Below are 25,757 nucleotides of genomic sequence, written 5' to 3'. Positions count from 1 at the left end.
CGTCTCTTCATCCTCTGTTTGTGCTACCCTGCTATATTCCCGCTGCACCAGAACAAAAATCTCTACTCCTCCTTGGGCACTTCATCCTGATGGGCTCAGTCCCCGCTCCTAACATTATACTCGTCACTGAACACACACTGAACTCATCTGGGCCTCAGGGCCTTTGCACATGCTGGTCCCCCCACCCTGGAGAAACCCCATTTTTTCCAGTCAACAGCTCAAAGTCACCTCCAGAGGGGTGCTTTCTTTGATCTCTTAAACTAAATTTAAAATGTCCCTCTCAGGGCACCTGGGTGGCTCGATCAGTTAAGCATCTGACTCTTGATTTTGGCTCAGGTCATGATCTCACAGTTTGTGAATTCAAGCCCCTGTGTCAGGCTCTGCATCAGTGCTGAGCCTGCTTGGGATTCTCCCTCTCCCTCTCTCTGCTCATCCCCCATTCATGCTCTGTCTCTCTCAAAATAAACAAACTTTAAAAAAGAAAATGTCCCTCTCAATCATATTTCCTTATTTTCTTCATAGCACTTCTCACTGATGGATAACTTATCGTGTGCAGTTGACCTTTGAACAATACGGATTTGAACCATGTGGATCCACTTACATGTAGTTTTTTTTTTTTTTAACAGTACCATTACTATAAATGTATTTTAAGATTTTCTTTTTTTTTTTTTAATACGATTTATTGTTTAGTTGGCTAACATACAGAGTATACAGTGTGCTCTTGGTTTGGGGGCCTCAAGTTTGTTCTCTGTATTTAAGAATCTCTGTAAGATTTTCTTACTAACATTTTCTTTTCTCTAGCTTACCTCCTTTTAAGAATGCAGCATATATGATACACGTAACAGACAAAATATATGTGAATCGGCTGTTCATGCATCAGTAAGGTTTCCGGTCAACGGCAGGCTGTTAGCAGTTAAGTTGTGGGAAGTCAAAAGTCATACATGGATTTTTAAAATTATTTATTTTTGAGAAACAGAGAGAGCATGGCAGGGGCAGAGAGAGAGGAAGAAAGAGAGAGAGAATCCCAAGCAGACTCCGCACAGGCGGCACGGAGCCCGATGCAAGGCTCGAGCTCGTAAACTATCAGGTCATGACCTGGGCCGAGGTCAGATGCTTAGCCAACTGAGCCACCCAGGTGCCCAGTTATAGGTGGATGTTTGACTGCACGGAGGATTGGCGGGATCTTGTTGTTCAGGGGTCAATGTATATATTTATCCTCGGCCACTCCCCACCCCCACGGTAAGCCTCGTGAGAGCAAGGACCACCCCGAGCGGGTACAGAGTTCTGGCACACAGCAGGGGCAACATACACACTTGAATAGGCACGTTGGATCAAGGGCACATCGTACAGATGACCTCAAATATCTGTTCCGGCCATGAAGGTCTATCGTAAAGGACTGCAGAGAAAAATCCAGGAGGCCCAATCTAGCCCCAAATCTGGGTCATGGGTGATATCTAATAACCATCAGAAACACACACGGTTAAACTTCACACTTACTTCTTTCAGATGTCTGTAGAGGAGATCATTGTTCTTTTCCAAGAAACCTGTAAAACGTTGAAACTTTTTTTGAGTCAATGGCTTTGCCTAAAAATGCATTTCCATCCCAAGTGATCGCAAAAGGAAACCCTGCAAATAATCTCCTAGGATCAGGTCGGAGCTTCCCAGCCTTGGCACTGCTCACATTTGGGGCTGAAAAGACTTTGTTGTGGGGTCCATCTTGCGAATCACAGAATGTTTAACAGCATCCCTGACCTCTACCCATATGATGTCAGTGTCACCTTCTCTAGCTGCAAGAGTCAAATTGTCTCTAGTCATGGCCAGATGTTCCTGGAGGAGTTAGCTCACCCTTGGTTGAGAATGAGGTCCTCAGAGTTGAATCTATGGCATACACGCCGTACTCTAAACTCCCACTTAGCTCTCACAAGAAGGTAGAGATTTTACGCGAAGCACTGTAGATATGTCCTAGTCCCATAGCATAGAACTACGTATAAACGGAATGACGTCAGAACAAGGAAGGGGGTGCTGAATTTCAAGAGGGGCCAGGCGAAGCCAGGTGAGAAAATCATCCCACCACTTAGCAAAGCCAAGCTGAAGCCCCAGGACTCGAGGCACCCAACAGTGTCTTCATACAAAGGGAAACTCGCCATTTCCAATGTTAAAACTTGGTTTGTTCAGTGCTCGCTTAAAACCTTATCGGTTACTAATAATTGCGTTCATAACTAAATGACGTTATACAATCAAAACCAACTAAAAAAAGGCGTCTGAGACCTAACCTTTTCAGAAGACTATTTGGAGTCACCAAGACTGGCATCCTTATTGTGGCAAAACAGACATAACATAAAATGTAGCATTTTAGCTATTGTTACGTGTTCAGGGGTATTAAGCACGGCCACACTGCTGTGTAACCGGCACCACCAGTCGTCTCCAAAATGCTTCACCTTCTCAAACTGAAACTCTGACCCCGTTAAATGCTAACGTAACCACCACTTTCTGCCTCTAGGAATTTGGCTCCTCTTCTAATTTGACTACGCCTTATAATGGGAATGATGCAGGGTTTTGTCCTTTTGTAACTGGCTTATTTCACTTGGCGTAAGGTTTTCTTCCTAGAAAAACTTTTTAAACGTTTATTGTTGAGAGAGAGAGAGAGAGAGAGAGAGAGAGAGAGAGAGAGAGAGAGAACAAGCAGGGGAGGCACAGACAGAGAAGGAGACAGAGGATTTGAAGTGGGCTGTGCAGTGACAGCGGAGAGCCCGACTCAGGGGCTCAAACCCACGAACCACGAGGTCATGACCTGAGCCAAAGTTGGACCCTCAACCCACTGAGCCGCCCAGGCGCCCCCAAACTAATTTCTGATAGAACTTTTAACTTAGCAATGTCACTTTTGGGAATTTATGCTACGTATCTAACATGCACAGATTGGCCAAGTGAAATATGCAAGGGGGTCAACGACAGCAGGGTTTACAAGAAACAAAACTGGAAACAAGCTGTGTCCATCAAACAGGTCAAAGGACACAGCCCTAGAGGGAGTGTCTGTAGCCTCTCAAAAGAAACGTGGTGCAATCTGTTGGCTGCTACGGAGAATAGATGTGAGTGCGGAGGCAAAAGGTGTGGGTCTGAACCCCAGCTCTGTCACTTACTATCTGAGTGACCTTGGGCAAGTTACTTGACTTCTCTGAGCTCAGTTGCCTTCGAGATTAAAAGAAGGATAATAAAACGGTTCTGTGAGGTGAAGCACTGGGACAGTGTCTGGCCTACAGTAAGTATTGAGCATTAATTGGAATCCAAATGATCTTGGGCTCCTGGGTGGCTCAGTCGGTTGAGCGTCTGACTTTGGCTCAGATCATGGTCTTGAGGTTAGTGTGTTTAACCCCACACTGGGCTCTCTGCTGTCAGGACTGAGCCTGCTTCGGATCTTCTGTCTCCCTCTCTCTCCTTCTCTCTCTCTCTGCCCCTCCCCTGTTCACGCTCTTTCGCTCAAAAATAAACATTTAGGGCACCTGGGTGCATCTGACTTCGGCTCAGGTCATGATCCCATGAGTTCAAATCCCACACTAGGTGAGCTTGAGCCCCAGTTCGGGTGAATATGAGCCCCGCTTCTATCTCTCTCTCTCTCTCTCTCTCTCTCTCTCTCACACTAGGTGAGCTTGAGCCCCAGTTCGGGTGAATATGAGCCCCGCTTCTATCTCTCTCTCTCTCTCTCTCTCTCTCTCTCTCTCTCTCTGTCTCTGTGCCCCTAGCTCACTTGGGCACACGCTTTTTCTCCCTCTCTCTCTCTCTCAAAAATAAATAAACAAACATTTAAAACAAAAACAAACAATTTTTCTCGTTTTCATTAAATGAAAAAAAATGCAAAACAGAGAACACAGAATAACAATCTGTGTTACTTAAGTGCGTGTGCATATGTGTGTTATTTGAATATGTATATGTGTCCCCACATACTTAAGTAGATGCAGAAGATATTTCTATTTTCCTGAAAGAAATTACAAGAAACTGTTGGTTCCTGTGGGAGAAACTAGGAGTAAAGGGGACTTTTAGTTCCCTTTTTTGGACTTTTCTGTACCGTTAGGAACTTCTTGCGTTATGTGTATATTATTGATGATGACAATCAATCAATTATCCACAAAGAGAGATTCATTCCATTTGAAAATGTTTTCTGTTTTTATACCACTCTGAATTCAAGAGAAAAAATACATGTTGCTTTTTAAATATTCTTAGAGAAACTTATTTAAAAGTGAAAATAATTTAGGGGCACCTGGCTTGCTCAGTCAATGGAGCATGTGACTCCTGATCTTGGGGTTGTGAGTTCAAGCCCCACATTGGGTGTGGAGCCTACCTTAAAAAAGAACTGTAAAAAGAAAAAAAAAAGTGAAAATAATTTAGAACCTAAAGCAGAAATGACAAAAGAAAATATTTTTTAAAGGTTTTGAGAGACAATGTTCGTAGGAACCTTATTAGTAAGAGCTCAAAAGCAAACACCCCAAATGCCTATCAAATGATGAATGGATAAACAAAACAGGGTATATCCATAGATGGAATATTATTTAGCAATAAAAATGGTAACACAGATGAACCTTGAAAACAAGATGCTAAGGGAAAGAAGCCAGACACAGAAGACCACACATTGTGTGATTCCATTTAGATGAAATACCCAGAACAGGCAAATTTGCAGAGACAGAAAACAGATTAGTTCACAGCTGTGGGGGATGGGGCTGGGGAAAACAGGGAATAGTTGCTAATGCAAACAGGGTTTCTTTTTGGGATGAAGTGTTCTTTTTTTGTTAAACAGTTATTTATTTTGAGAGAGAGAGAGAGAGAGAGCATGGTAGCAGAAGAGGGGCAGAGAGAAAGAGGGAGAATCCCAAGCAGGCTCTGTGCCATCAGTGCGGAGCCTGACCTGGGACTCAAACCCACAAACCGCGAGATCACGACCAGAGCCGAGGCCAAGAGTTGCCTGCTTCATTGACTGAGCCACGCCAGGCGCCCCTGGGGCGAAGCGTTCTAAAATGCACAGCGGTGACGGGTGCATAACTATCAAGTGAACAGAGTAAAAACTACCGGATGGTGCACTTTAAATGGGTGAAATGAAGTGGTTCGACAAAAAAGCAATAAAGAGAAAACTTCAAACGGCTTGCTTGCAAGCAGAGCTAGGGAATGTTTGGGATAGACGTGCAGCCGTTTCTTCGGCGGACACAGGGACACCTGCGTGACCGTGACCTACGCCCCACGCACACTCACCTTTGGTGCAGTACGTGACCTCTCCTGCGTAGTGAGAGAGCCGAAACTCCATCCAGCCAATCCTCTTTCGGCCCTTTGGCCCCGCCAGCTTCCGGCTGCAGCAAGAGAGAACGAGACACGAACTGAACCTTCCTAGTTTGCTGTAACAAAACGCACCGACATAGAAAGCAAAGGGCGGAAGAGAAGCCTGGAGAAAGGGTAACCCACTTGCACAGCTGGTGGGATGCAAACTGGTGCGGCCACTGTGGGAAGGACTAGGGAGGTTCCTCCAAAAGTTGAAACAGAGCTACCCTACAATCCAGCAATTGTACTACGAGGTATTTACCCAAAGAATACAAAAACACTAATTCAAAGGGATACATGCAGCCCTATGTTTATAGCAGCATTATTTACAACAGTCAAATTATGGAAGCAGCCCAAGTGTCCACCGATCGGTGAATGGATAAAGAAGATATGGCATATAAACGCAATGGAATATTACCCAGCCACAAAAAAGAATGAAATCTTGCCATTTGCAACGACATGGATGGACCTAGAGAATATAATGGCTAAGTAAAGTCAGTCAGAGAAAGACAAATACCATGTGATCTCATTCATACGTGGAATTTAAGAAACAAATGAACAAAGCGGGGAGGGGGGGGGGGAGAAACAAAGCAAGAAACAAACTCTTAACTGTAGAGAATAAACCGATGGTTACCAGGGTGGGGACATGGGGGAAATAGGTGATGGGGACTGAGGACTTCACTTGTGATGATCACTATACTGTACCCCTGAAACTAACATAACACTGTATGTTAACTAACTGGAATTGAAATGAAGACTTAAAAAAAAAATGTGATCCTTCCCCTGAGAACTGAGGAATTAAAAAACACACGTGAGCCACAGAAGACACACTGATTTGTACAATGAAAAAAGTTCTACTTTTTCCAGATGATAACTAAGAACCAATTTACTACATTTTTATGATGGTAACTGACTAAAATGCTCATAAAACATCATTTTTCAGATTCTGGTGATGGCTAATTTTTTTGTAACCTTTCTTGAAATGAACATATATATTGACAACGCAGATACCCAAGTGGGGGAGGGGCAGAGAGAGAGAGGAAGAGAGAGAATTCCCAAGCAGGCTCTGCACAGTCAGTGCAGATGTGGGGCTTTAACTCATGAACCATGAGATCGTGACCTGAGCTGAAGTCAGACATTTAACTGACTGAGCCACCCAGGTGCCCTTCAGTTTTCCATTTTTGATTCATTTCCTTATCCTTTCAACATTCTACAAAAGCTCTGATAAAGCCACTACCATTTACCCGGTCTTTGCCACGGCCAGAAATTACACTAGGTGACTTACGGAGTCACTTACAATGCTCCGCACCAGGTATATTAATAGGTCACGTGTCTTATAAGTGGCCGAGCTGCGATTCTAGTCCATTTTCTTGGATGCTATAAACCCTCATTCTCTGGATCTACGTGGCAGTGATGTGAGTACACACGAATGTGAAGATTCGTTGGGTCATACGCTTCAGATCCACGCATAGCTCTGTGTGTACTTTATATTTGATACGTAACTTAAAAAAAAAAAAAGACTATTTCTGGGGTTCCTGGGTGGCTCAGTCCATTAAGTGTCTGACTCTTGATTTCAGCTCTGGTCATGATCTCACAGTTCATGAGATCAAGCCCCGTGTTGGGTTCTGTGCTGACTGCACTGAGTCTAGTTGGCTCTCTCCCTCTCTTTCTATCCCTCCCCTGCTTGCACTCTCTCTCTCTCTCAAAACAAACATTTAAAAAAAAAAAAAAGACTTTGAAAAAGAAGCCTATTTCACACCTGTGACCCTGTCCACAAGGTAACGATCATAAAGATACAAAATCTTAGGGGCGCCTGGGTGGCCCAGTCCATGAAGTGTCTGACTTCGGCTCAGGTCATGATCTCATGGTTCATGAGTTTGGGCCCCGCGTCGGGCTCTGTGCTGACAGCTTGGACCCTGGAGCCTGCTTCAGACTCTGTGTCTCCCTCTCTCTCTGCCCCTCCTCCACTGTGCTCTCTCTCACGCTCAAAAATAAACGTTAAAAAAAAAAAGATACAAAATCTTAGAACATTCTACCTGGAATTCGGGTTTGATTTCTACTAACAAAAGGTACACGTATAGAGGAGTCGGTATATCATCATGGTGCGTCACGTTTCTGTGCACGAAGAAGCACCTTTACTCTTGGGGTCCACTGCCCACATACCCAAGAAAGTGGGTAAGTGACGAGCTTCCCCAAGCTGCTTGTCGAGCGAGATACATACGTCTGGAAGTGCGCATGCTGGCCTACTTTCTCTTCCAATTTCTCCAGGAAACTCAAGTCCGTAGCGGGACCGGGACGGATACATTCTTCATCCTTCCAGAGAAAAAAAGAGAAGCCTCGATCCGTAGCATCCTACGCCATCGATTCCAAGTTGAAACGCCTTCGCCAGCTGTGGCCGAAGGTAGTGGACTAAAACGCTGTCACCTCAACCCAAGTTCAGGTGAACCTTGGGGGCGCGAGGGCAGTGACCCCTCACGCGTGCTTAGCTTCTCAGAGGGATCTGAAATCCTGTGAAAAGTCACCTCGCCCACCCATCCGGCCACCATATTTCCAAAGTCTTCTTGAACACCACCTCAGTTTCCCTTAACCAGCCACTGCTGGCCAAGACCACATCCCCTTTTACCAGGAGCAAAAACCTCATGGAGAGAAAGCTACAAAGCCCCGGGCATCTAACTCCTCACATCTCTCCGGCTGTGTCTTTCTACTTCCTGTTTTGGGCCCTTAACATTGGCAACACGCGAGTGACCATCTTTAAAATCAACCCTGCAGCTTTTGTTAAAACGACAAGAGAACACCGGGCTTCAGGTGAGTGAGACAACCCTTTCGAAGTGACATGTCTATGCTAGTCTAGCCATCAATATGAGCATTGAGAGCCCCGAGAAGAGCTTATGTCAGCCTGTGCCTCCCGGAACTTGCCTCCCCGGATGTCCACACGGCCCTTCCCAGACCACCTCGCCTGAAATTGAGTCATCCTTCCCGGCGCATCTCATCTTTTGAGCTTTTTTCATTGTAAAACCTACTTATGTTGCCCACGAAACTGTCTGTTGTCAGTCTCTCTGCGCTAGAATTTAAAGCTTCATGAATGTAGTGGTTTTGATCTGTTTTGTCCACTGCTCGTGTCCCACAGCACAGGGCACAGTCATGGCACCAAGGAAGCATTCGGTAAGCATTTGTTGAACGAAGAGAGTCTGAATGCTTACCACACGCCGGCATAATTCTAAGCCCTGTGCATGTACAATCTCAGCCTGTCCTTACAATTCCTCGAGATAAGTGCTGCTATCACTGCGTCCATTTAAGACAAGGAGATGGGAGCTCAGAGAGGGTAAGACACCCACCCAAGGTTACATAGCTAGCAAGCAATGGGGCGGGCATCTGAATCCAGGGGGTGCCCATGTTCCTGGCAACGACAGGCACCATCTGTAGTCACTGCTGTGCTTTAGAATCTTGTTCACCCAACAGTTAGGTGGGGGCGGGCGGCAGGCAGGAGAGAGGAGACCAATTATTTTCGTTATAAGGGAGAAGATCCCAAATGAAAAGGCAAAGAAATACTTTCTCATTGGCTTTAGATTTTAAAAAGTGATGTCTGGGGGCGTCTTGGGTGGCTCAGTCGGTTAAGCATCCGACTTTGGCTCAGGTCACGATATCACGGTTCGTGGGTTATGGGTTCGAGCCTGCGTCGGGGTGATGGCTGGGAGCCTGAAGCCTGCTTCAGGTTCTGTGTCTCCCTCTCTCCCTGCCCCTCCCTCGCTCCCACTCTGTTTCTCTCAAAAATAAATAAACATGTTGAAAAAAGCGATGTTTGAACTGGAACAACTGGGCATGGATGTTCTCAGAAGTTCCAACAGGTCAAGATAAAGCCATGGGTGCATCCCAAGGAGTCTCAACTCTGGATCAGCGCACATTCTTTGTAAAACCTTCCTTTATGTTTTCTGGCTTTCTGCTTGTGCTAAGCAACCCTTTTCAAGCCTGGGGGAAGACTTCCGCGTGTTGGCAACACCGTAAGAATGGACTCTAAGTCAACGTTAATTTTCTCACCAGAATGGAAATGATCCCTTTGTGTCTCTCGTCCACCAAATCACAGATGATCTTGTTGTTGAAATACTGAATGGGCTCCCACTGAAATGACAAAGAGAAAAGAATTCTCCGAGGGGGATTTAGGTGAACATACAATAGATCTCTTTTTAAAATGATTTTCCAACGTTATTTTTCCAAAATCTGATTTTTTTAATCTCTAACATTAAAAAAAAAAAAAAGAAAGAAAGAAAAGAAACTACCCGAATGTCAAAGTAATTTCCCAGAAAAGAAGCAGAGCAGGAGAGAAAAAAATAATTCTTAGTACTAGGGAGGCCGAAATCTCCAGGGAAATATCATTTCTCAAGCAAATCTCTTTCGCTAGATTAAGAAATCAAGTGAGAAGAAAACATTAAGACGTTTACCTCTATACCTTCCATTTCATATTCTGCCTGTTCCGCCTTAAGGGTTCTCTCAATTAACAGTTGTTGGAGTTTCTCATTGCAGTAATTGATGCAGAACTGTTCGAAACTAGAGAGGCCAAAAATTGAAAGAGCTAAAGCTACGCGAGTAGACCAATTAAAAAACTGTATTTGCTTCTTTTTATTTTTTTTTAACGCTTATTTTGAGAGAGAGAGTGCGGAAGTGGGGGAGGAGCAGAGAGAGAGGGAGAGAGAGAATCCCAAGCAGGCTCTGCACTGTCAGCACGGAGCCTGATGCGGGGCTCAAACTCACGAAATTGTGAGATCATGACCTGAGCCGAAATCAATAGTCAACGCTTCACTGACTGAGCCACCCAGGCACCCCTGTATTTACTTCTTTTTTTAAAGATGCTTTTTAATACAGAAAAAGCAAAGTCCTTATTAATTATACAATTTACTAAATAGATCCCAAGAATCAAGTTAAAAGATGTTTGCATTTTTTTTTTACATTTATTTATTTTTGAGAGACGGAGAGAGATAGAGCATAAGTGGGGGAGGGACAGAGAAAGAATGAGACACAGAATCCAAAGCAGGCTCCAGGCTCCGAGCTGTCTGCGCAGACCCCAACGTGGGGCTCTAACTCACAAACTGTGAGATCGTGACCTGAGCCCAAGTCGAACACTTGACCTACTGAGCCACCGAGGCGCCCCAAGACGTTTGCCTTTTTTTTTTTTTTTAACGTTTATTTATTTTTGAGACAGAGAGAGACAGAGCATGAACGGGGGAGGGGCAGAGAGAGAGGGAGACACAGAATCGGAAGAGGCTCCAGGCTCTGAGCCGTCAGCCCAGAGCCCGACGCGGGGCTCGAACACACGGACCGCGAGATCGTGACCCGGGCCGAAGTCGGACGCTCAACCGACTGAGCCACCCAGGCGCCCCAGACGTTTGCCTTTTTTAATGGTCATTCCAATTCTGGAACAGTCTATGAGTTAGCGGCTATGGAAATCCCGAGAATTTCTAAAGATGGGAAACCCAGTTCCAGCAACATTAGAGATGCCTCAAACCAGACGGACAGAGGACCAGGAGGTAATGACAAACTTACCCATTCTTGTCGAAGACCTCAAACCCATAGATATCCAGCAATCCAATCACAGTCTTCTTGGTGAAATCCTAGTCAAAGTAACACACACTGTTCATTGTTAGGTCTTTTACTTAATGACTCTTAAAACCCGGTAGCTGCCCCCAAAGCTGGGACTTGGTTATAAAACTCACACCTTCTCTGTCTCCAACATTGGCTCACAGAGAAATTATAGGGTGGAAACAAATTTACCAGCCTGCTCCTCTGGCCGGCAGCCCGCCGGGATCCCACTGAAGCTTCCACAGCCACCACCCGAGAAGTGAGACCTTCCCCTTCTGGTTCACTCCCTTCCTTCAGCCCTTCTCAGCCTCCCAAGCCCACATCAATCCCAAAGAAAGCAAGAGACCTCTATAGACAGCAGCAAAGGAGATGTCTATCCAGGAGAGAGGACAGGTGATACAAATGTCATTTTAAAACAGAGGATGGGGACACTTGGGTGGCTCAGTCAGTTAAGCATTTGACTTCGGCTCAGGTCATGATCTCACAGTTCACGAGTTCGAGCCCCACGTCGGGCTCCGTGTGGACGGCTCCAAGCCTGGAGCCTGCTTTCCATTCTGTGTTCTCTCTCTCTCTGCCTCTCCCGCACTCATGCTCTGTCTCTCTCTCTCAAAAATAAACATTAAAAAAAATTAAAAAAAAAAGAGAGGACCAGGTGCAAAGATGGATATTTATTTTTATTTTTTTTAAATGTTTATTTATTTTTGGGACAGAGAGAGACAGAGCACGAACGGGGGAGGGGCAGAGAGAGAGGGAGACAGAGAATCCGAAGCAGGCTCCAGGCTCCGAGCCATCAGCCCAGAGCCCGACGCGGGGCTCGAACTCATGGACCGCGAGATCGTGACCTGAGTTGAAGTCGGACGCCCAACCGACTGAGCCACCCAGGCGCCCCAAAGATGGATATTTAAAGAGAACATGCCTATTTTTTTCGAAAGGGCCACAATTTAGCATTCCGTATGGTGTCCTGAGCTGATGCCTTCCAAATCTGTCCTTTACATACTATCTCCTTGAATTTTACATCTACATACTCTGTGCCTCAGGATCATTTCCTTGATTTCTAGCTTGGAGGAAACTCCCAGGGTGAATCTGAAGGACTTGTTATACATATTTTTTCTTATACACATTAAAAGATGCTCACCGTTAAAGCTAAATTCTGTGGACACTGAAGGCCATCTGGCGTACTTTAAATACTATGCATCCCACACTTCGGGACACACTCCAAAAATCATTCAGCGGGCATTTTTTTGTGAGCCTACTGTGTGCCGGGAATGGAGACGCGGAACGATATCGTCCCTGGGCACCAGGGGCCAACGGTCAATGCTCACAAATTCTTCAGAGTGACGAGGTTGGTTTTAAAACATTACCACGGGGCGCCTGGGTGGCGCAGTCGGTTAAGCGTCCGACTTCAGCCAGGTCACGATCTCGCGGTTTGTGAGTTCGAGCCCCGCGTCAGGCTCTGGGCTGATGGCTCGGAGCCTGGAGCCTGTTTCCGATTCTGTGTCTCCCTCTCTCTCTGCCCCTCCCCCGTTCATGCTCTGTCTCTCTCTGTCCCAAAAATAAAATTAAAAAAAAAAATAATAAAAAATAAAAAAATAAAACATTACCACGTTAGCGAGAGTGAGTCAGTCAAACGTGTTTGGACTAACCTTGTTCACTAAGGAGGAATTGATTTTGTTGACTAGCCAAGTAAATGTTCGTCCATAAATGGCCTTTGCCATTGCATCTCTAGCGTAGACAGAGAGTTCCAGAGTCAGTGGGCATATTACCTGAGGACAACAACAGGTGCATCATTACAGAAGTTAAAAAAAAAAAACAAAAAACCCATGGGGGCACCTGGGTGGCTCAGTTGGTTAAGCGTTCCGGGGCTTGGTTCCAGTTCAGGTCATGGTCTCATGGTGGTGAGATTGAGCCCCATGTCGAGCTCTGCACTGAACATGGAACCTGCTTGGGGTTCTCCGTCTCCCTCTTTCTCTGCAACTTTCTTTCTCTCTCTTAAAAAAAAAAAAAAAAAAGCCCACTTCCTCCCGAGTTTCCAAATTAGCCTTTAATAGCAGCCAGCGAGGGATATGTGCTGGGGGAAGACACCGCCCCCACCTGTACACGTTCAGGCAGTAGCTATTTCTTGAGTGCTTACGACGTGTTGGGCACCGCATGGAGCTGCTGAGGTACAGCCATGACTGAGACAAATTCTGTGGGTTCACAGTTGGGGGACGGGACATTCACGCCCCACACGCCGTCATGTTGCAAGCTGAGAGCAGTATGAGGAGATACCGATGGTGCATAAGGATAGGGGTGGGATGGTCAGGGAGACTCTTTGAGGGTGTGACCCCAGGAACTGAAGGATGAGAAGGCATTAATTAGAGAAGCACAGGGAACAGTGTTCCAGTAGAGGGAACGGCATGTGCAAAGACCTCATGGGGGAAAGGCATGGCAAGAGGGGAGGCATGGAAAGCTAGTGATGGTGCAATGGTGGGGACGGGGAGGGTGAGGCAGGAGTCTCCTACAGGAGCTGGAAGGCGGGACCCCGGCCTCCTCTAGGACCATCGTCCTGCTCTTCCATGAGGCAGGCAAGAGCGGGGAGGGCAGGCACATTTCCATCTAGTGTCATTTTTACCTCTTCAGTTTTGGCTTCAATCTTTCTATGGGTGAGAGCTTCCAGAAGGATGGATGGGTGGACCCCCAGGAGCTGAAAACATGGAAACCAAAATGCCATTCAGCGATCGGATTTGCTTTTTGCCAATTTGCAAGGAATTGGTGCCATTTCCAGGCCCAGGATTATACACCCTGACGGATAATCCCACCGAAATGCGAGAGAGACCACATCCTGATTTTACACTCAGCTGGCTTTTACCCACTCCCTCACCTGCCCCCCTCGCTCTTTAAATCTCCTAGCCAGTATCAGCCGGAAGGCCACGGTGTTGGCCGCGTGGGACCTGGGCCTCCAGCTGCCTTCAGCTCCCCTCTCCTGCCCTCCGCCTCCGAAAGGGCCGGGCCCTCCCCGTGCTTTTCAGAAGCCGAACGTCACCTTGGCGATCCATTTGATCTCGTGGGTGTCTGGGATCGTGGCACAGCCTTGGTGGTTCTCTTCAAAACAAACGTTCCCCAGGTGTAGGACGCTGGCAAGAATTCCAAAGAGATTCTAGGAATGTGGGAAAGGGTGAGGAGAACAGGGAGAGAAGGGCGGCCGCCCAACTGATGAACGTCATCACGGGAGACAGCCAAGGAAAACCGCTCCTTCCTAATTCCAGCCCGAGCTCACGGAGCCAAGTTTCCCCCACCCCAGGAATCAGTTTCTTACCCACCTCAGATGTTAAGGGAAGGAGGATAAAAGAACCTCAGCAGAGGATGGGGGAAGATTCCTCCTTCCATCTCCAGCACAGGACACTTCTATTTCTGGATCCTCCCCATCCCCTTCCCACCAACACACCATTTCATATGCAAATAGCATGATCCCAGATACATATAGGTATATATTATATCAATGCATAATATTTTATTTTTTAATGTATTATTTATTTTTGAGAGGGTACAACCAGGCGAGGGGCAGAGAGAGAGGGAGACAGCGGATCCAAAGCCGGCTCCGGGCCGACAGCAGTGAGCCCCATGTGGGGCTTGAACCCACGAACTGTGAGATCACGACCTGAGCCAAAGTCGGAGGCTCAACCGACTGAGCCACCCAGGTGCCCCTAAATATATGTTAAAGTATAATTCTAGTCCTTGAAAGAGCAAGAGTTTTAACCATCAAAAAGAAAAACAGAAAAAGATGTAAAAACAGAATGTTCATATATCCTACAATCTTCTCCAGTTTGTTCAAAAATAGAAGTGTAAATAAACAGTAATCCTGTAGATCCGGAGCATGTAAATATCTGAGATTTGATTTGGGGGCACCTGGGTGGCTTAAGTGGTTGAGCGTCTGACTTCAGCTCAGGTCATGATCTCACAGTTCAGAGTTTGAGCTGGGCTATCCACTGTCAGCACAGATCCTGCTTCGGATCCTCTGTCCATCCCCCACCCCCCCACCCCCGTCTCTCAAAAATAAATAAAAATTATTAAGGGGCGCCTGGGTGGCTCAGTCGGTTAAACGTCCGACTTCGGCTCAGGTCACGATCTCGCGGTCCGTGAGTTGGAGCCCCACGTCGGGCTCTGGGCTGATGGCTCGGAGCCTGGAGCCTGCTTCCGATTCTGTGTCTCCCTCTCTCTCTGCCCCTCCCCTGTTCATGCTCTGTCTCTCTCTGTCTCAAAAATAAATAAAACGTTAAAAAAATTAAAAAAAAATTATTAAGAATATATTTGAGATTGGATGTGAGAGGAAGAAGAAACAAAATCTCCTCCTTGCTCACCGCATTGGGAAATCTTAGGTCTGATGAAATGCAGAATGCCCAGGTAACATTTCAATCCCAGATAAGCAAGGACTAAGTTTTTCGTAGAAGTTTATCTCATTGGGACAAGCTTATCTGAAATTCACATGTAACTAAGCATCCTGTATTTTCATTTGCTGAGCCTGGCAACCCTACTGGGCGATCACCAAGATACCAGGATTGTTTCGTCAATCCCAGACCATACTGGCAGTTGTGACCACAGGGCTCATACCTCGAGGTCATCTTCAGTAAAATCGATGACAGAAAAGGCACTGGAAACAGTTTTCCAGTCGTTCTTGTCATTAATAGACGACTCTTTGGCACAATGACCCTGTTAACACAGAATCGGGTTGCTTCGCGTCATTTCCACAAGGACAGTTAGGCACGCCCACACCTATTCTTGAATCAAAGTGGTTTTCTCTCCAAACACGCAAGAGCTAGTTCTAGAATGTTCTGATTATAAAAAGCCAGGTTTTATCTCATCGTCTAGCACAGCATGATTTGCCGGCTGTTGCCTTTTTCAAAGTTATTTGGAATCTCTGCCCTGGGAAAACTTTCAAAGGTACACATTAGTGGTATATCTCTTCAAGTATTTTTTTTTTTTTATTGTTTTCCTTGTCTTATTTGTCAAGTAAACTGAAGATGTTTGTCTCAGTAAACACCTGCTAAAAAATGCAGGGAGAGGACAAGCCCTGAAATTCAGATAACAATCTCGACGCAATCACAACCTCCAGCAGAAACTGCCGTGAGGGATGAGGGATGAGGGATGAGGGACGAGGGACGAGGGACGAGGGACGAGGGACGAGGGACGAGGGACGAGGGACGAGGGACGAGGTAGGAGACACTCAAGAAGAGTTTGGCATTTAGAGAAATGAAGGTGATACAGATACAATCACCAGCAGAGAGGTGATGAGACTTCCCACTGACTCTAGAAGTTGTCTTCTAAAGAAGACACACACCACCGAATGTCACAATTTAAAGGGAAGACATTCTGGATGAAGTCTCTGTTTTGTTTTGTTTATGTTTGTTTGTCTCTTTTGCTTTTGTAGGACAAGGTGTTCCTAGATTCCTGGCTATCTGAAGATTCGTCACGTTAAACAGATTTCCTTGTTGCCTGGGGAAACCGGAGGTGCTGGGTCATGAAAAGATCCACCCGTGAACTGGCCAGTGTTAAATCTGCAACCTCCCAAATATCCCTCCCGGTTCGACCAATGGCATCTGCTCCTGCCCCACCAAGGGCGGGGCCAGCTTAAGTCAGTCTTTCCAGGGCACCTAGAGGTTTGGAAGCAGCGCGGATATACTGCGAGTAAAGCCACTACGTTTGTCCAAGTTACCGGGCAACACAAAATTGAACAAAATAATACTGGCGAATGGTCCGAAGATCTGGCCAGAAAAAAAAAAAAAAAATCTGCAAAGATAAAAGACAAGCTACATTCCAAAAGGGAATGATTTGAATTATCAAAGGGTTAGGAGAAGCCCTTGGGAAAAGGATTCAGGCTCTAAAATATTTTTATAAATTGACCCTCTCTGTTCATGCCGTGAGAAGCCAAATGTGAGGCTACCATACAGCTTTATGGGGAGAATTCGGTTCTCAAAAAGGAAAAAAAAAAAACTTTTATATATATATATATCACATCCGAATTACTCTTCATTCTCACAATTAGTACGAAATCTGCAAAAGGAGATTGGGATTCTTTTATTTTCATCATTTAGCCTCATTTTTCAAGATGCATTTTGGTCATGTCTACTCTTTCACCAGGACTATGAAATGCTGGTCTTTCTTTTACAAGATTCACTTCCTAAGACCTCGTTCTCTTTCTCAAATGATGGCCCCACGTGCACTCTGCCAAGTGGCCTCCATTCAAAGCCAGACCCAGCAAAGAAGAGAAAAATCCGAAAATCTTGGGGCATAAAAGGTGCCAGTGACATCAAATAGTGATAGATCCTATACAATCGGGACCTTCTAGAACCCTGGTCCTGGCTGCAGAAAAACTAATGGTGGGAGTCAAATTCTCCAAGTCCATCTTTCAACACTGGGTCCCAGGGTTGCTTACGGGAATGGCCCAAACTCTCTCTGTAAGGAAGTCCATTCATTTTGCAATTAACAACCCTCAGACTGGGAGGCAAGGGTGGGGAGTCTTTTGCAAACTAGTTCTGGGAAGCAGAAGGGAGCAGCACAAGTTGCGGACACGGACGGGCAGCGAGTTACTATCACACCCAGACCGGTAGTTCTCACTTCTGCTGTGTATTGGAATCACCGGGGATTCACTTAATTATCCAGAATCACAGGGGAGTGTTTAACACAGCCTTGATGTCCAGGTCCCATCTCAGACCAATTAGGCTGGAATCTTTAGAGTGTGTGTGTGTGTGTGTGTGTGTGTTGACAAACTCGGGTGATTCTAATTTCAGCCAGGGCTGAGAACCACCCACCTAGAGACTGGTTACTTTACCAAGATGATCTGTCAGGCATAGACAAAGGGGTTATGATAAGTGGCAAGAAACCAGTCCATAGGATATCTCCAGAATGGTAATGAGAAAGTTCTTGGCCATCCCATAGAAACCCCCAGTAATGCCCTTCACCCCTGCCACCCAAAGGGCGCCCCCCCTAAGCCAGGTACTGGTCCTTCTGACCTGTGAGAGGTATTTATACAGCTGGGGGTCCCGCTCAAGTCCAAGGTAAGCAAGGAGTTCCTCTTCGCCTCCCTCCAGCAGCTGGTAGAAGATGTGGAAGTTCCTCTCGCCCTGGTTTTGATAGACGACTCGAGACTTTTCTATCAGGTAACTGATGATATGCCCACCTACGGGAATGCCCTTCAGGACAGAACAAAAAATGCCCAATGACGAGAACTGAGCCGCCTTCTTACTGGTGTCTTCTGAGGAACAGAAATTCTGAATTCAAATGATTCTTCTTCTATGCTTAGTGTTTTCTGGGCTCTGTTTACAAATATTTTTGCCTACCCTGAGGTCATGAGAAGGATTTTCTATGCTTCTGTCTAGAAGCGTGGTCATTTTACCAGTCGCATTTAGGACAGCGGTCGAGCACTACTGAATTCTTGGGTATGGAGTGAGGTAGAGGGTCAAAGGTCTTTTTAGTCACATGGATTTCAGATTGATCAGCACCATTTAATGGAAAGGCAATCGTTTCCCTACTGGATCACGGTGGTGCTTTGGTCATAAGCCAGGCAATCATATCACATGTGGACCCCTTGGTGGACTCCACTCCCATCTACTGGCCTGTTTACGTATCTTTATGTATCACACTGTTTTGTTAAGAATATATCCAGTAAGGGATTTGGGTTCCAGAACATATATAGAACTCCTGCAAATCAACATGAGAAAAACAGCCTAATTAAAAGTGGGCAAAAGGCTCTAACACAAACTTTTTAATTGGCCAGTTATCAAGACTTCACTAATCATCAGGGAGATACAAACATAAATCACACTGGGAAACCAGTCTACTCCACCAGAACGTCTCAAACCTGAAAGGACTGATGATACCAGATGCTTTCAAGGGTGCAGAGAACCCTGCTGGTAACTGGACCCATCGTTAATTATCATAACATTCCTGGTAAGAACCCAACAATGCCACCTCTGGGTATGTGCCCAACATAAGTGGATGCAAATATCTACTCAAAGACATGTTGCAAGGATGTTCAGAGCGCTATCTGCAACAGCCCCAAACTGGAAACCCAACTGTCCATCGATAGGAGAACAGAAAAATCATGATGAGGTCACATAAGCAAAAAATGACCAACTGCCACATGGAGCGACATTAATGAACCTGACAGAGTGTTGATTAAAGGGAGCCAGACGAAAAAGAGGACATAGAATTCCTACACATGAGGCCCAAGAACCCACAAAATTAATCTGATTATAGAGGGAAGAACAGTTGGTAACAGTTGGGAGGGCAGATACCGTCAGAGAAGGGTAGGACAATCTTCTAGGTGCTAGAAATTGTTACATCTTGATCTGAGTGCCAGTTGTCACAGGCAGATAGGTAAAAACTCATTAAACTGGACTCATGCCTTGCTTCCTTTTCAGTAGATGTGTTGAATTTCAATAAGGAGTTTAAAAACAGACACAACTATTCAATTTTTTTTTTTTTTTTCAAAGTCTGGGCGCACTTCACCAGAAGTCCGCGTACCGGCTTCTGGAAAACCCTGAGCCAGTCTGTTATCACTACGCTCAACCCTCAAGCAACAACTGTCCTCCAGTCTAAGTGATAGTTTGTCCCCTGGAGTTCTAAGTCCTTGAGAACTCTGTCGACCCTTCCCACTTGCACTGGCCCCATTTAAATTCTGTGAACATACAACAATTCTCATCATACACTGTCTCCGGTTGCCTCCATGCCACAGCAGCAGAGCTGAGCGGTTGTGACGGAAACCATATGGTCCACAGAGTCTGAAATATTGACTATCTGGCCCTATCCAAAAAACATTTGCCAACCCATGCCATATAATTATGCGCGCCCACACAGTACATCGTTTCCATGTGGTTATTCTCAAGCTTTATAAGAAATGGCTGACACGTCAGACTTTCCTAAGACTTGACCATGTTACGTGTAGCTTCATTCACTTGCTCTTGCTGTTACGTGACAGTTCATTGGGTGAACATCCCACCATTTAACCATTCTCCTGTCGATGGACACTCAGCCCTCTCCAGATGTGTTGACTGTTTCCAGACCTTTTTACCATCATGAGCAGGGCTCTTGGGGGCAGGCTTGCCAATCTCCAAGAGCGGAATGGCTCCACCATAGATGATGTGATTTCAACTTCACAAGATAATAATGTTGTTTTCCAAGTGGGTCGCACCAGTGTGAGCCCCACCGGCAATGTGGAAAAGTTCCTAATTATCCACATCTTCACCAATAGCTGGTGTGATCAGACTTCTTAATTTTTGCTCACCCAGAAAGTATACAATGGTATCTCATTGCGGTCTTTGTTTGCATTTCCCAAAATGGCACTAATCCTGGAGTTGTTAATTATTTGAGCTGATAGAGCCCTTTCTCCCTTAAGGGACCTCGGGTCGGGTTTCTGTCACTGGCAGGCTAAGGGGTCCCCATGAACCGGTAATAGGAACTTCAGTGTACCTTATAGTCAAACTGGATGTCCATGTATTTTCCAAATCTGCTGGAGTTGTCATTCCGGAGTGTTTTGGCATTTCCAAAAGCCTTGCAATACAAAGCGAGGGAGACAGGGACAGGCTGAACCAAACTGTCATGCCTGGTCTTTCAAGCTCACCAAGCTCATCAGACGCCACGATTATGAAAATGGGGGAGGGAGGGGGAGCCAGGGATTAAAGCCATACTTTATCTTCTAAGAAGGAACCACGAAGTACAGAGAATTTGATGCCAAATACTGAGGATGGAGCGAGAGGAAAGGACAAAAAGATCTCTCTAGCATCCAATCTAGGACTGACTAGGGAGAGCTATAGAGGCCCCTAGGCCCCTGATGTTCTAGAAGACAGAGTTCATGGCCCCCATTACCAGACCTTTTTTTCTATCAAACAGGTAAATTGTTCAGCCCATAGGTCTATGGGGAAAATTCCTTCAACCACAAATACCTTTAACGTGAAGGGCGACAAAAACACAGAATTGCTTGTTCAAAATCAAACAGCAAGTCAGTGAATTGCAATAATCATCCAAATAATTTCAACTAAATAAGAAAGATATTAATAAGAGAGCACGACTTTAGTGCTTACTAATTCTGCTGTGTGCTTTTTATGCATTCACCTGGTTTTATCCTCAGAAACTCCTAGGAGGTGGGAACTATGAGTAGACCCATTCCACAGATAGGGAAACAGAATCTGGGATATGCAGTGGTTTGCTAAAGCTTGCTGAGGCGTGGCTGCCCTGGGATTAGCGTCCATGCTTGCCGGACTTCAAGGTTATGCCCTTAAGCACAATATTTCCCTTGAGACCTTTCTGCTTAACTCCCAGACGGTGATCTGCCCATTTTGACTGTCCTGCACAGGCAGAAGATTCTTCTTACTTAATTGACCTCCCTAGAACTCCCCTCAATAGGTCCTCAAAGATCACTTACCTCCAGCACTGGATTGGAGAGCAGCAGTCTGTCACGGGCTATTTGTAGTGACTCGGTCATTGGGCAGGTCACGGCAAAATACTGGAGAATCTTCTTGGAGGCCTCCGTTTTCCCTGCCCCGCTCTCTCCAGAAATGAGGATGAAGTGGTTAGTTAGCTCAGAGCACATCATGCGGTAAGCGTTGTCAGCTATGGCGTAGCTGGAGAAGGAGTGGGAAGGGGCTGTGTGTAATGCCCACCACAGCAGAAGGACCAAGAACCCCGCCTCCGGGAAACCACATCCAGACTGTGGTACAAGGACAGTGAGCTCAGATATCAAACGCTCACCAGGACCCATTGACTGATCAGAGATAAAATGTACCAGAAATCAAAATTCAGATAACAGTTAAAATGGACAAGTTGAGCAACAATGGACATTTTTTAAAAGTTTATTTATTTTGAGAGAGAGAGCATGTGCCCGCGAGTGAGCAAGGGAGGGGCAGAGAGAGAGGGAGAGAATCCCAAGCAGGCTCCAGCCTGTCATTGCAAAGCCTGACATGGGGGCTTGAACCTGTGAACGTGAGATCGCGACCTGAGCCAAAATCATGAGTCAGATACTCAAGCGACTAAGCTGCCAAGGCGCCCCCATCAACATTTCATATGAGAATAAGCCAGATACTAAATTATATATATCCCCAAGAGACATTCTATTAACTGCAGGTAGAAATAACATCTTGTCTAAATATTTTAAACACTTAATAGCTATAATGAGATCCCAAGTTCCCTCTTTCCTTCAAGATGTAGCGTAGTCAGTGTACCGAGACAGGAAAGCAAAAATATCTTAAAAGCTCTGTGATATCTATAGGACAAGAGGTGAAACTGGTACAAGGGTTTTACCTTCAAGATCAGAAACCAAAGCGTGAAAGTCTCCCAAGAGTATAAGCTTCCCACGTGGCCGAGTTTGAAAGCTGGCTAGTTTGGATCCCCCTAGTGGTAGTGATTCAGAAAGGTTTATAAAGGTCTTATAGGAGGTGAATAGGTAAGTCCTCAAGAAAAATGGAGAGACAGCCCACACATTAGCCCAGAAGTCAACCAGGGAGAACTGAGAAATTCAGTAGCGCCCTAGTGACATATAGATCAGACAGGAAATTGCTTGAACTACGGATCTGCAGGGCCGCTACCAATGGCAGGCTCCTTTGCCGCCATGATACTCAGACACCAGTAGATGGCGCTACAGCAAACCTCTTCCCAGAAAAGACCCCTCTCCAGCCACGCTCTTAGAGCTCTTAACAGCTACAAAAGATTCCACCTCTCGGGATATTTAAACTGAGACTTGACAAGGATCTGATGCTTTCTATTGTGTTGAAAGACATTTATCAAGAAGGCAGGAGGTTAAGTGAGGTACAGAACCTAATGAGGATGCATCAAAGATATGGATGGATGGATGGATGGATGGATGGATGGATGGAGTGAATGGATGGATGGATAGGAAAGAGGGAGAGAGGGAAAAGGAAAAAAGAGGAAGAGAGAAAAATACTACTGATGATCCCCCATATGTACTACTTACACATGTGGTGGCAGTTCAAAGAAATTGACCCCTTGATAAAGTTCCATCTGGCTCATAGTGTAGATTCCAAGCTCCTGGTATGGATTCACAGATACAAGGAGAGTCCCAATATAGGTCTAGAAGAATGGACCAAAGCACTAGTGAGGAACTGTGGGGTGCAAAGGGCTACAGTGAGAGACCATCCCATGCTATGATCCCCATGTGTTCATTTCATGGGATATAAAACAATAAATAAGACAGGTGGTGTCCCTGCTGTCCTGGAGCTTACACGCGTGTGCACATGTCTGGGGGAAGGGGTTCCAGAATGCTTCAATTAGAATGGTAAGAAAGGTACACATAGGGTAATGAGAGAGGGAGTGACCAAGGAAGGCCACCTTAGCTCGTGGGCTTGGGGAAGTCTTCTTTAAGGAGGTGACTCCGAGCTGAAACTTGAATGATGAAAAAAAAAGTAGGCAGGAAAGGGCAGGTCAGGCTGAGGGGTCCAGGGTGGGCAGGCTGGCTGCCCTGGAGGTCAGCGAGGGAGTGGGGAACGGAAGACGCTAAGACACGGAGTCCGAGATGGAGCAAGTTCGGATCCCCCAGGGCATGAAGAACCGGGGGTTTATTCCAAATGCAGCGTTTGGTGGAGACACCACTCTCCCTACTGATAAGTAATACTTGCCTTACACTGTAAATGTAAAATGGAGAGCGTTACGAAGAGAATCTGACCTACGTTGATGTTTCAGAGAGGTCTCTCCGGCCACTGGGTGAAAGCAGGGAAGATAGGCATCCCAGCTGTCTCCAGCTGGGCCAACATGCCCACCTGCTGGCACGTATTTCCCTGGGTTGCAATGTTGCATTCTATTACTGGTCAAGTTCCTCACATACTCGTGATTGTAACAGAACCACTAACGTAAACGCTTCTTGGAATACACTCAGGAACGACCAAAGCTCTCACCCTCTTACGTAGAAAACAAAGGCATGCCTGGGCTCCTCTGGAAATACAACTGGAGTTTTCAAATTCCGGGTTTGTTACTGGGTTTCATTCCAGAGCCTCGATATTGGAGGTTCTCAAGTTTATGCCTAGGCTAAAATCATTCTAACGGATGTTTCTAATCTCTAGAACAAAGTCGAACAGAGAACTAGAACAGATGAGAGTACCATATTTTGTCTAAAATTGTGCACGGCTTCCACCAGTAGAAATCTGCCAGGGTAGAACGTAGTTTCTGAAATCTGTTCAAGCCGGAAATGATTTATTCATGATGATCCTATCATCCCACTTCTACTTCTCCATACCGCACTCTTTCTCCTTGGCTTATACATAAAATCTACTTCAATCAAAAATATATACTCTAAGAATTCCCATTGCTTATTTCTCCCAGTAACCTTGGTTTCGACATACGGATTAAGTCATGGCACCATTAAAAACAAAACAGCTACAAGGCAAATATCATTAGATCGCTTTTCATGGTCTAATTTACTCTTAGCAACAGCTAATAAAATCTCAATAAAGTTAATTAAGTTTAAAAACACACAGAGACGCTGTGGAGTTTACCCTACAACAATCTACCTGAAATTTGACCAATCAAATCAAGGTGCGGTGAGAAATGGGCAACTTAATAAAAACTGACCACCACTAGAAGCAACCAGACAAACCTAAGAACAGGTCTGGCCATGTGTGGCAACCTTGACCCTTGGAGATTCATGGGATGTGGTGGACATCTCTTATATTTGCCAGTCTGGCATCTCGATCCCCTTCTTCCGGCAGATTCCTTTGAGGAACCTTCTCCGGCTGGCAGCCCGCATCAAACGGTAAGGTGCACACTGGCCTAAATCCTCACCTCCTGGGCTGGGCCTGGGTAACTAGCCTGGCCAATCATAATATTCCTCACTTCAGCTGTGGGGATTGGTTCAGAGGTAAGCAATGACCCGAGATGGGCCAATCAGAGCCAACCAATGTCTGTGTCTCCGGGAGGAATTGCTCTCTTGTCTACCAACATCAGCCTGGTCCGGCTGTCAGCTACCCAGCCCCCTTGCCCCCTTGCATAGAGTCCGCCCCAGAAAGAGACCTTTGCAAAATCGAGCAGAGAGGTGGGAAAGAGCCCTCGAGGCTCTTCAAGACTCATCACCCTAGACCCTAGATCTATTTCTGGACCCTACAGTGACATGGGTCAATAGATTCTGTCTTATGGCTTACGCCCGTTTAAGCTGGGTCTTTGTCACTGGAAGCCAGGATTAGGGTGCATCTGGCAGCGGTCCCTTCACACCTCTCTTTAAAGGCTGATCTAATAGAGAGATAGTGTTCACTATCCTCAAGGCTGTGAAGACAGGCAGGAGGGGAACCACCAGTCTAGGGAAACAGCTGAGGAACAGGTGACATTACATAGATGAGGTTCTCGCTGAAACGCTTTCGAAGATTGTCCAGAAAAGCAGATTCGCTGGTGTAGGCATCCAACAGCACAAAATCCTGCACCCCGACCTTGTCCCGGGCGGTCAGCGTGCTTTCCATGTGCAGACGAATGTGCTTCCTCCTCACTTCTTCTTTCTGCGGCAAACAGAACATTCGTCAGCAGCTCGCTTATTCTGCAGCCCCTATTGCTCGTCTAAGACAGAAACAGCGAGATGCCCTGGGGACAGTGGAGCACTGAGATCACATTAAGCTCTCTTTGTTAAGGGTTTATGATCTGGTTAGGGATACAAGGGGATGGTAATAAAAGCAGTAACGGTAACGGCAGCAGCTGACGGCAACCGAGCAGTGACTGCTAGGTACTACACTAAATACTTGGCCTCTATTTTCTTTGGCCCTAGTGCTGAGGCTAGGAAGTAAATGCTATTGCCATGCCTATTTAACAGATGAGGAAACTGAGGACAGAGACACTATAAAGCACGTCCAAGTTCTGCCAAAAGGCACAGCCAGGATATGAACCTAGAAAGCCCGGCCCCAGAGTCTTTCTTGACCATCCCTTGC

The 25,757-nt window shown here is 45.9% G+C and overlaps 1 protein-coding gene across 1 annotated transcript in view; it reads right to left on the bottom strand.

Moving 5' to 3' along the window:
• Positions 1-25,331, bottom strand: part of MYO1H (myosin IH) — a 46,190-nt gene extending 20,859 nt beyond the window's left edge. The window contains exons 1-15 of the mRNA XM_060612516.3: positions 25,173-25,331; positions 22,811-22,926; positions 21,266-21,464; positions 20,314-20,394; positions 17,856-18,035; positions 15,457-15,555; positions 13,892-14,005; positions 13,481-13,552; positions 12,513-12,632; positions 10,834-10,901; positions 9,735-9,840; positions 9,334-9,414; positions 7,520-7,611; positions 5,236-5,330; positions 1,498-1,544 (exon numbers count right to left, since the gene is read on the bottom strand). Of these exons, the coding sequence (XP_060468499.3) occupies positions 1,498-1,544; positions 5,236-5,330; positions 7,520-7,611; positions 9,334-9,414; positions 9,735-9,840; positions 10,834-10,901; positions 12,513-12,632; positions 13,481-13,552; positions 13,892-14,005; positions 15,457-15,555; positions 17,856-18,035; positions 20,314-20,394; positions 21,266-21,464; positions 22,811-22,926; positions 25,173-25,298 (1,596 nt within the window). The 5' untranslated portion in view covers positions 25,299-25,331. The remainder of the gene's footprint in view (positions 1-1,497; positions 1,545-5,235; positions 5,331-7,519; positions 7,612-9,333; positions 9,415-9,734; positions 9,841-10,833; positions 10,902-12,512; positions 12,633-13,480; positions 13,553-13,891; positions 14,006-15,456; positions 15,556-17,855; positions 18,036-20,313; positions 20,395-21,265; positions 21,465-22,810; positions 22,927-25,172) is intronic.
• Between the last annotated feature and the right edge of the window lie 426 nt (positions 25,332-25,757).

This window comes from Panthera onca, chromosome D3 (assembly GCF_046562875.1).
Source record: "Panthera onca isolate mPanOnc1 chromosome D3, mPanOnc1 haplotype 2, whole genome shotgun sequence".
Classification (NCBI taxonomy): domain Eukaryota; kingdom Metazoa; phylum Chordata; class Mammalia; order Carnivora; family Felidae; genus Panthera; species Panthera onca.
The sequence above is the reverse complement of the archived record's forward strand: the minus strand, read 5'-3'. Positions and strand labels throughout refer to the sequence as shown.